Below are 11,246 nucleotides of genomic sequence, written 5' to 3'. Positions count from 1 at the left end.
GACATCCAAAGAAAGTTTATATTTCTTCAAGAATGTATGCTCAGAGAAATGAGCTCTTACTACACGTTGGGTATTGAAGACTTGGTATTAAACACATGGGTTTTTGTCAATGGGGAGGAGCAGTTTGACTCTCTCCAGTGTCCTTTGTGGATGGATGGATTCCACTGACAATGAGCTCCTATGTTAGAATTGCAGGTTTGGGATGTTTAATTATTATCTGAGCTGGTCCAGTGGTGACATTGAGTGGGACGCTCATGCCCCTTTAAGACAGAAAGTCCGTTGGAACTGTCTGCTGCTCCCTGGTCTCTGGAGATGAGGCAGGAGGGCTTGGGGACAGCTGTGGGGACACGGCCCAGCTGATCTGGTCCCGGCAGAAGAGACTGGCGGGGACCAGGTGAGGTGACGAGGTCTGGTGGTGAGGCTGAGGGAAGGGGTCTTCCCTGGACTAAGGGGGTCACAAGTTTGGGGCCGAGGACACTGGGGTATCCCCTCAGAGGAACAGGAAAGAAGAAGCTTTCTCAGGGCTGTGAGGACCGCGGACCCCCGCCCATTTCCACAGAAACTGTCCCAATCCCCGCAGGGAAGGAACGGCCAGGGATCCAGTTACTGGTAGGTCTTGCTCTTGACCTTCGATTTGCCTCCACCAGGAGACTCTCTTTTAAACAGCGTTTCTCCAATCACTGTGGTTAAACTGCTCATTCTCAGGTTTGTATACAGTGAGTTTATGAATAAACAGTCAGGGTTTCGTTGGGGGCCGCTCGCTTCCTAAAACCGAGAGGGTGAGGCAGGGTTGGGAGCAGCTTTCAGAGAGGACCCTGCAGGCTTGCAGGAAGCTTTGCGTTTTCTCTTTTGTTTTAGTTTTCTGATTGCTGTGAGCTTCCTTGAACTGGCATAAATGCTGTACCTATAAAAAGGTGTTTCCTTTCCATGTCTTCACCATGAATTCACAAATGTCATCCTAATGGTTCAAGACTCAGACTCAACACAGTGTGGGGTCTGCCTGTGCCCCTCCAAGTGGGTGTTGATCCAGTGGTGCTGATTAAAGGGCTAAGAGTTCCCTCAGGGCCACACGCGACCATCCACACACATCCCACTCACACCCCGAGACCATCCTGCTCACATCTGCTCACACCCATTCACATTCCCCTCACACCTGCTCACACACCACTCACATCCCACTCACACTGGCTCACATCTCGGTCACACCCTTCTCTGGATGACCACAGTGCATTAGGTGTCAGGCTGATCTTCTAGGAACTGAAGTGTTTTCCATGGAGGATGGTGGAGAGCCAGGTGTGGACCGCTCAGTCCCTCCCTCTGTGGTGTCCTTTCACCTGGTCAGCTTCGGGCTTGGGAATATGTACAGGACCCTGGGGGAGAAGAGAGGCTGTGGTTCCTGCTCGCCCTTAGGTTGAGGCTGGGGCCTTCAGCCCACACTGACGGGGTAGGGGGCTGCATTCAGGCATTGCCGTAGCTCTTCCCTTCCCAACCAGGATGCTGGAGGGTCAGCTTGAGGCCGAGGAGCCCAAGGAAGGCACCCACCCGGAGGACCCGTGCCCGGGAGCTATGGCTGCCATGGAGAAGACAGCTGTGGCCGCCGAGGTCCCCAGGGAGGACAGCAATGCCGGGGAGATACCGGTGAGCTGACCTCTGTGGGGACAGAGTTAGTCCCACCAGGCGGGACCCTGATTCCTGTCCCTGAGGCCTGTCATTGGACTTTCCCTCGCCATACCCCCGTAGGAATGCCCCACCCCGGGACGCTGATGCTGAACTTCCTCTCAGAGGGGCACGTGGCTCTTTTCCCCTCTGCAACCTTCTCTCTTGGTGGATGGGAGGCAGGACAGGGAGTTAAAGAAAATATTAATGTTCCAGCTTTTCTCCTCTAATCCAGGAGAAGGCACCATACTTTAAAAACTTCATTAACGAAAATCAGAAGGTTGACATGCCTTACATCATCCCAGCAAGCTTCCTGATTTTTAGCCCCTTCCTCACCAGACCCTGTTGGACAGTGCTTGCTCTCAAGAAAGTGCCATGGGTCCCTGTGGCCAGGGCCACACAGTGCAGGGCTGTACCTCTATCACGATCCCGCTTATTCTCAGAGCAAGGCTGGAGGCTCTATGGTCCAATGAAGGATGCCAGGGGAAGGCTAACATGTCAGGTTGAAAATGCGGTGGCTTCCATAATTTTTAAACTGTTGACCATACATCCATGCCAGCATGGTGTTTGAGACCAGCCTGGCCAACATGGCAAACCCTCGTCTCTACTAAAAATTCAAAAATTAGCCAGGTATGGTGGCGTGCACCTGTAATCCCAGCTACTTGGGATGCTGAGGCACCAGAACTGCTTGAACCTGGGAAGTGGAGGTTGCAGTGAGCTGAAATTGTGCCATTTCACTCCAGCCTGGTTGACAGAGCAGGACCCTGTCTCAAAAAAAAAAAAAGGAAAAAGAATGCCAGCCTCTTATTGCTGTAGCAGTGTTTTAACAAGGAATCATAATTCACTGACCATCTATATCTGGTTATATCATGTAGACTAACTCATAATAAACAGTACTCAATAAGAATAAAGCTATAGCCAGTCATGGTAGCTTATGCCTGTAATCCCAGCACTTTGGGAGGCCGAGGCAGGTGGATCGCTTGAGCCCAGGAGTTTGGGACCAGTCTGGGCAACATGGTGAAATCCCATCTCTACTAAAAATACAAAAATTAGCCAAGTGTAGTGGCACATGCCTGTAGTCCCAGCTACATTGGAGGCTGAGGCAGGAGGATCACTTGAGCTCATCAAGTTGAAGCTTCAGTGAGCTGAGATCATGCCACTGTACTCCAGCCTGGGTGACAGAGTGAAACCCTGCCTCAAAAAAAAAAAAAAAAAAAAAAAAAGGAAAGAAAAAGGCTGTGGTTGTCCTGTTTATCTCATTGGGTGTCCTTTTGTCCAGAAAGAGTGTTGGTCTTACATCAGAGAGGGCTTGAGTATTTTGCAGATGAATGTGGTGGTTGTGCGTCTGAGAGGTTTTCTGGTGTTCTCTTCCCAATAACAGTCATTACAGCAGCAGATCACCAGACTCCACCAAGAGCTTGGGAGACAGGAGTCGCTGTGGGCTGATGTTCACAGAAAACTCCAGAGTCATATAGATGCCTTGAGGAAGCAGAACCTGGAGCTCCGAGAAGAGCTGAGAGGTCTGCAGCGGCAGCAGTGGGAAGCCAGGAAGAAACCTGCAGCATCCCCACACGTGGGGCAAGAATCACACACTCCGGTACCAAAAGCAAATTTGTGTTTTTGTATCATTTGCATTGTGTAAAAATAGCGTCCCTGTAAAGATGTGGGCTTTGTTGCTGGGTGACGTGGTAGCTCTCATGCCCCAGGTGGTGGGAGGGCTTGCTATCTTTCCATCAACTCCATTTCCCACAAGTAAAGATTAAAGAACTGGATACATCAGACCTCTCACCAGGCGCTCCAGCAGACAGAAGCACAGCTGCCTCCAGGCTGCGCGTCTGACGTCTAGAATTCTAAGACATCCCATGATGTCTCGGGACAAAAGCAGCAAACTCTTACTGTGGAGTTTACACGGTCTAGGTAGGGAGCTTCACCGTCTTACTCTCTACGACGACCCTGTGAAATGGATCCTGTTACGAACTCCATCAAGGCCACGGGTTGGAGAATGCGGAGCTGGGATTTGAACCCAGGGTGACTCCAGAGCCAGCTCAGTGGCCCGGTGTCCTTCTGTTCATCCTCTAGGACAGCTGTGTAGAATGTGATAGAGACCTGTTGAAATGGGAAAAATTCCCTTGTCCCTCTCCCAGGGTATGTGATGGGGGTGTGGCTCGCTTCCTCAGTGTCCCACAGCTCAAACTTCTAGGGGAGCGTAGAGACGGGCAGGCTGTGCGGCTCCAACGCCACAGCAGTGTCTGGGGTGAATGTTTACAGCTGAAGCCCCAGTGGGCATGTGTTACAGGGTGTTCTTTCAGTTTAGCTATCTGTAGGCAGCTTGTGTTTATCAGCTCAGTTAGACCCTCTGCACATCACTAGGACAGAGGGCTTTCTGTATCCTGGGTTCCTGCCTTGGTGTACCTGAAAAATCAGATCACACGTGGGCTTGGAGGATGGGTGCAAGTTTTTTACTGGGTGATGGTAGCTCTCAGCAGACGGGGGAGCCAGAACCGAGATGGAGTGGGAAGGTGGTTTTCACCTGGAGTTGGGCAGCCCAATGGCCGGGCTCTCCTCTGACCGCCTTGACCGATCTCCTTGTCATTCCGCCAGTCAATGGCTTGCTGGCGTCTGCCAGTGTGTTCCTCTCACTGCCAGCCACTTGTGTCTCTGCCCACTAGGGTCTCGGGGTTTTCACAGGCACAAGATGGGAGTGTGGCGGGCCAGGGTGGTCTTGGAAATGCTACATTTGGGTACGAAAGCAGAAATGCCTAGGTCCCTGGGCACAGGCCCAGGGGTGGAGCCCTAGCCAGGGACCTGCCCTTCTCTACCCAGGACTTTCCTGCGCCCGTCCCATATCACTGCCCTGCTCTATCCCAAAGGAAGAACTAGCATTCTCATGCTGAAGTAGTCAGTGCCTCCCAGCACCCACCTGCCTTTATAGAACACTGAGCTTTCGAGTTTGAACGCACGGCTCAAAGACCGAGCCTAAGAGAGTGTGAATGTGGCCAGTGTTATCACCGCCTTGTCTGGGCTCTGTTTCCCGCACGTGGGTCTAAACAACTTGAATCATTAAAATTATACGTACAGGTCAGGACACATGGAACCACGTGAACACCCTCCAAATGTAAGTGGGGATATTTCTCAGTGGGTTAAGAAAAGTACCAACATTTCCTATCTGCACTTATTGTGTGAACTTTTAAATCGGTACTTCCAGGACTTAGAATATTTCCCATACTACACAGTGATTACAACACACACACGCACACACACGCACACACACACAGGCACCCACGGAATACATTCCAGAGGAGCCTGCTCTGTGGTCGGTCCTCCCAGCATGGCAAGAACAGCCACAAATTCCTCTACAAGAAATTACGGGAAATCGTGGAAGTTATTCCCACTCTTCGGGAGCTCTGCGAGAGCTTTGTTTCCATGGAGATGGCTTCTGCTGCCTCAGAAGGAAAGCAGGTTTAGCCTCTCAGCACAGCAAAGCGCCCAGTCCTTCTGCGGAAGGAAGAGTGGAAGCCGGGCAGGCTGTTCCTCCGTCAGAGGTAGAGAGGGAGAAATTGCCACAAATACTGGCCGGGATTGTCCACCTTCTGTGAGGAGAACCCATAAGACCCACAGGGATTTTTTCCCTGCGTATACTGTATGCCAGTTCCTAAAAAATAGTATCTACTGCCCCATTTGGGTCATTGTATGTTGGTCGAAATGTAACCATAACAATAACCCCAAGAGTCAATGAAGTCTCGTTCAGTCTTCACACTCCCTACAGTTTCGATCATTCTCTTATTTCGAGATTAGAGCTTGGTGAATTTCCAAATTTTTTTTTGATTCTGTGCATTGTACTGGTCACCATGGGGCTATTTATAGGAAGAGGATCTATGCTCACAAGAGCATACCTGATTTGAAGAAAGGATGGGATATGTGAATTCCACACTTTAAATTTGCGTAGGAGTATCTGTGTGTAGTCGCAGTTTTAGGGACTGAGTATCTAAAAGGCTGAGGCATGAGCACCCTCGGAACGTGGGCACGGCTGTGTGGGTGAGCCACTCTGGATCTGGTATTAAGGATTCATTCACAGCAACCCTCTCCCCTTCTCACTCCCTCCTCCTCCTCGGAGGGGAGAGTGGTGAATAATTAAACATTCCAGACCTAACACACCTCCTCCCACCTGAAGGATCACGCTGTTCCAGGTCAGTCTGCTGATAACAGGGAAAATTGGGAATTTGCATTTTGAATCTTAGACAAGTTGTAGAGACAACACTAGAAGGAGCATCACATTTTCCTCCTCCATTACCACATTCCCCATTGAAGACACATGAGCCCGAAGGAAGATATGTTGGGTATTGTTCATTCTGTAGCCTTTGGGATCCTGTGATCATTTTGAAACAAGGAACCACAATAAGAAACACAAAGCAAACATGGACTCCACAAAGTTTCCTCCACAAATGTTGGGTGAGGGTTTCTGTTCTTATCAACATGTTGGGGGAAAAACCCAGGCCAAGTCCCCCTACCTTGTACCCTAATTTTTTCTAGGACATTCCAATTATTTTGGATTGTATTAAAATTTGAATTTATTTTCCATTCGAAAATGTGAACATTTTCCCCACATTTTGTCTTTTAGGCATTGGAAACTGCTTTTGGAAAAAATTCACCTCTGTCAGTTGATGAAGAGACAATGCCCAAATATGCTAGCCGCAAGAGTCAGAGTGCCACTCTCCTGGGACAAAGATCGTCATCTAACAACTTAGCTCCTCCAAAGGTGACCCTTCGTGCTTATCGTCTGTAAAGAGCAGCAGAGGTTCTGTACAAAAACACACACATCCCATCAGCTCCTCACCACAGTTTCACCTCCCTGGGCGAGTGTGGTGCTCCCTGGAGTCCTGTGTTCTTCCAAGGACATGGGTGCATGCCTTTCAAACAAGATCCTAAACCACAGCACTTCCTGCTGTGGAGCAGATTCCAAGTCCTCCCAGCTGCTTCCCTCTGAGCGCACTCACAGCAGCAAGTGTCTGGCTGGGGCCGAGTGGACTCGGGGGCTTTGCTTCCGTGGGTGCCACCCATGGAGGTGATATGCGTGGCACTCTCACCACGCGCCATGGCCCATGCGTCTGGGGGCTCGCAGCCTCCCACGCTCCCTGCTTCTGCACTGCGGTCTTGCACCTGCTGCTTGTCAGCATGGACTCCTCTGAACGGGGGCTGCGCTGCTTGCTTGGGGGCCACAGTGCAGGATGCTATTTTGTCTCCATCACATTTTTCCTTCTTAAAATTAGCTCCTCTTTAGAACATTCTGCTGGCCAGTGTGTCTCTTCCTGTCCCAGCTTTGTGTCAGCCTCACACTCAGGAGGCAAATCTCGTGAGTCCTCAGCCAGCAACTGATACTGGGTTGATGTGGATGGAGAAGACTGCCCCCCACCTCCTGAAGAAGATTTATCTCCTCGCATTCTTTCCCAAAGCAACTGCTGAGCAGATAACACTTTATTCCCTGAAGGAAGATCAGAAATCTACTCTGAGCATTTGTCACAAGAAGGAAAATAGCCTTTCAGATCCTATGAGCACAAAACGTCGAAAGTCCCAGGACGGACTGCATATGTTCAGCCTCCTGTGAGACGCGGACTTCTCTCACGCTTCCTCACTGACCTGAGTTAATCACACGCGTGCCGGGCAACGTACGAGTAAATAGATAACTGAATGGGTGTTTTATCCACGCCTCAAAACCATGAATTTTTAAATAGCTCAAAAGGTGGAACATTATTTTTATTATGCATTTTTGAATTGAGTTTCAACTACTTTATTTCACTGTTGACTTTATTCTACAATGTCAGCCATACTGTCCCTGAATTCCTCAAGAGCGTGGCTGTAAAATGGGGAATGAGAGTGTGGATGCCTCGTGTGTCCTTCTGTAGGAAGCGGGTGTAAAATCCTCTAGATTCTGTGGTAGCTGGTGTGATGTGTTGCTTAACATTTTAAAATAATATGATGGTTACTAATGCAACCACATTTATTTTCAGCCAATGAGTTTAAAGACAGAAAGAATTAACTCGGGGAAAACACCACCACAGGAAGGTAGAGAGAAAAGTCCTCCCGGGAGACGTCAAGACAGAAGTCCAGCACCCACTGGAAGGCCGACTCCCGGTGCAGAAAGACGGGGGGTGTCTGAAGACGGAAAGGTGACCTCGGAAACCTGGGTCACTCTACACTGTCCACATGGAAAATTCAGATTCAGATGAAGTTCCACTTAGGTCTAATAAGAGTACTCAATTTGTTATTCAAAATAGACCTAGTATTAACCTAATTATGTTATTTATTTATTTATTTATTAATAAAAACTTTATTTATTTATTAATAAATTTTACTAATTTATTAATAAATAAATAATTAGCATAATTATTTATTAACCTAATTATGTTTCTATAGATAAAACCTTGAATTTCTTCAGACATGTCTTTAATGCTAAAAAAGCAAACAACTTCAATTGAGTTTTAAAAATCAATTACTTTCCCGAGCTCTGTAATTGGTATATTTCTGCAGAGTCTTTAAAAGAATTGATCTACCTTGTAGTGCTGAGTGCAGGGCTGTTGGGTGAGCCCTGGGGTCTTGCTGGAAATTGTGGATGGCTGAAGATGGCTTCATGCTCCCAGCCTTTGGGCTCGAGGCATTGCGGGCTACAGGGACCTTGTGACAAGGGGAGCCTCTGACTGTCTTTGCCCCAGGTTATGCATCCATCTTCCCGAAGTCTGCAAAACTCCAGTGGCAGAAAATCACCAGTGCAGGCTTCCCAGGCCGCCACGCTGCAGGAGCAGACAGCAGCAGCCAGAGGAGCTGGTGAGCAGGGTTGGGGACTCCTAACTATTTCCATGCTTCCTGTAAAGTGCGGGGCTTTCTTGTGGATACGCGTGAGCAGAACATCTTACTATGGCAAGGACATATCCTTCATGGAGCTGCCTAATTTCTGACCACCTTTTGTCCAATTCCCTCGTTGGGTCCTCACCTGGGAGTCTTGCCGACACCCCTGGCCCTCCACCCCACACACAGCCCACATGCCGGTCTCCAGGGGCTGTGGCTGGAGATTCTGAATCCTACCAGCCACTTCCCCCTGAGCACACTCCCAGCTGAAGGCATCTGGCTGGGCCTGGGCAGACTCGGGGGCTTTGTTCCCTTTTCTCCGTTTGCCGGCCCATGGCTTTGCTGCCACCCTGATGGAGCGCCCTCTCATCCAGCACCTGCCCAAGCCTCTTTCCCGAGCCCCAGCTCTGTCCATGCAGCTGTGGGTGCTTTCTGCATTGGGGGGTCCCACCGGGAGGAGCCAAGAGTGCCCCTGGGTGAGTCGGGAAAGAACTCCTTCCTCACGTTCTGCCAGAAAATGACCATAGCAGCTTCACGACCCCCGCAGGAACCTGTCTGGGTAAAGAAACGGAGCCCATGCGGTGGCCGAGCCTCAGGTGTGGCCGAGCCTCAGGTGTGGTCCTTATGCGCAGCACAGCCCAACCCTGTGGGCACCACTCACCCTGGGCTGCCTGGCACCTGGACTCCTTCCCATCCTCGGCCCAGGCCTGTGTGGCCCTGCAGGGCCGAACCCGACACTGTCTTCCTCCCAGATCCGCTCCCCAGGCCTCCTGCATCCCAGACTGCTTCATGGCCTCTGCAGGGAGCTTCACGGAGGTGAGACTGGTGCCATCATCTGCTTCAGACCACCCCAGGCCCTGTGTGCCCTCACAGTCCCCTCTGCGCCCCTCTGCGGGGTGGAGAAGCCCTTGCCATCAGATCAGCACCAGCCTGGCCGCCTTGTTCCTGCTGCCCCCTCCCCTTCAGGCTCCCAGATGAGACCTCAGTTTACTTGCTGGTGCCAAGCAGAACTGGAGGCCTTGTATACCACACACCTGCTAGCACCTCCGCAACCTCCAGGCATCATCTCAGCTGACAGTGACGCCATCCTGGGGAAGCCCCCCCGATCCCTGGCTCTCCTGGAAGCCTGTGATGCTCCTTCACCACGGCCCCTGTCCCTTCATAGGTCCCATAAGCCAGTGGTGCAGGGATCCGGCTTTTATCTCCTGTGTCTGCCTCCTGCAGGACCATGAGCAGCTTCGGGGCCGAGGCAGTGCCTTTCCATCCGTGAATCACCTGATCCATCAGAATACTCAAGAGAGAGTGATGCCCAAGAAATGCTGACTGAGTGTATTCATTAAAGAATTAATATTCCTTACAGGATCATTTGTTGTTGAACTGACCTGACATGTGTATAGTGATCTCATGAACAAGAGAGAACCTGTGCATCCATTCACTTAAATTGGATTTAGCAATCGCATTAGGATAATGATATTTCCACACTGTATATGCGCTGTCCCTTTAAATTTAACTTTTTGCTTTTTAGACAGAAGCTCATCAGTCTTAGAGAGTTCTGAAGGCGGATTTCTCAGCCATGTTCAACCTGACGAGTTGGCCGGTTCTTCCTCAAACATTGCAGAGCTGCAGGTAGGTGGGTTGAGTGGCTTCTTCGAGGGTGGCCCCCCCAGCTCCCCTCAGGAAGACCTGAGAAGGTGACCTTTTCTTCCTGGGGAAGTGAGATTCGGAGCGGGTGTCATGAGATGGTTGCATCTTCCCATCTTCTCAACAAGAACAGAAAATTAAGATGATTCCAAATGTCTCTTTATTTCCTGAAGTTCAGCCTTTCAAACAGAGACTTTTTTATAGATTTAAGTTGGTTGCATTTAGCGCAAACAAGATTAATATTTTTCATGACTTATGAGTCCCCTAGTCATGACTTATGACTCCCCTAGTCAGAGTTTCATTTTTATCATTTTGATTTACAGTTTGCAATTGACATTAATAGACTCGAAGGCAAGAATAGCAAACATACTTCTAAGCCCTAGCTAGTTGTCCACTTGTAACATGCTATATTTTACAAAAAAAAAAAGTGAATAAAATAAAATTATTTTCTCTACAGCAGGACATTCGGGGTGTGAACTTACGTATGATGTAAAAGTAGGCACCTGGCGGGGAAGTCTCAGAACACAGGTCCTGCTTGTTTTCTGTTCTCCCAAGAAAAGCCCACATTCTGTTCTGCCGTCTCCGACATCTTCAGTAGGGGGACGAGTGGGAACATTTTTCTTAGGGTTTTATTTTGTTTGGGGATCCAGCTAATGAGTTCACCTGGAAGCCTCCGGGCTAATGATCTGCATTTAGAAGCAGCGCGGCAGCCATGGCAGGTGGTGTCTCTGTGTGTTGTTTGTATCAGGTGTTAAATGTGGCAGTTGTCATTGTGGCCACCCTGACTGCAGACCAAACATACAAGTGGGAGATAAGCACTTTAATAAAACACAAAACGTGGTCCAAAGTCCTGGTGCTGACTGTCCAGGGCTCAGCCGCGCCCACCGACTTAGAGGCAGAGGCTGCAAAATGCCAGGACAAGGTGCATTTCTCCCGCCTCATACTGCAGTGTTCATGGAGACCACGGGAGACTAGGATTATACGCTTTCTGCAGAATCTTCCTGTAAACCCACTATCTTCCATGGAAACAGCACAGGCCATGGACACTAAGATGAAAAAGGAGGAAGTACAGGAAGAAAAACGACATCCAAATGGCAGGGCAGATGACT

General features: G+C 49.7%; 1 protein-coding gene across 13 annotated transcripts in view; it reads left to right on the top strand.

Moving 5' to 3' along the window:
* Positions 1-264: 264 nt before the first annotated feature.
* LOC129038443 (T-complex protein 10A homolog 2) overlaps positions 265-11,246 on the top strand; it is a 28,528-nt gene continuing 17,546 nt past the window's right edge. The window contains exons 1-9 of one of the 13 annotated variants that reach the window (XM_054491448.2): positions 290-394; positions 581-609; positions 1,494-1,638; positions 3,038-3,253; positions 6,275-6,412; positions 7,662-7,820; positions 8,364-8,475; positions 9,044-9,312; positions 9,721-9,857. In XM_054491448.2, coding sequence (XP_054347423.2) covers positions 1,495-1,638; positions 3,038-3,253; positions 6,275-6,412; positions 7,662-7,820; positions 8,364-8,475; positions 9,044-9,312; positions 9,721-9,819 — 1,137 coding nt within the window. In that variant the 5' untranslated portion in view covers positions 290-394; positions 581-609; position 1,494 and the 3' untranslated portion in view covers positions 9,820-9,857. Of the gene's footprint in view, positions 610-647; positions 706-1,493; positions 1,639-3,037; positions 3,254-6,274; positions 6,413-7,661; positions 7,821-8,363; positions 8,476-9,043; positions 10,554-11,246 lie in introns of those variants that run through there. The other 12 variants (XM_054491453.2, XM_054491457.2, XM_054491450.2 and 9 more) reach the window with 12 other exon arrangements.

Source organism: Pongo pygmaeus, chromosome 5, assembly GCF_028885625.2.
Source record: "Pongo pygmaeus isolate AG05252 chromosome 5, NHGRI_mPonPyg2-v2.0_pri, whole genome shotgun sequence".
Lineage (NCBI taxonomy): Eukaryota > Metazoa > Chordata > Mammalia > Primates > Hominidae > Pongo > Pongo pygmaeus.
Note: the sequence above shows the minus strand (reverse complement) of the source record. Positions and strands in the feature narration are given on the sequence as shown.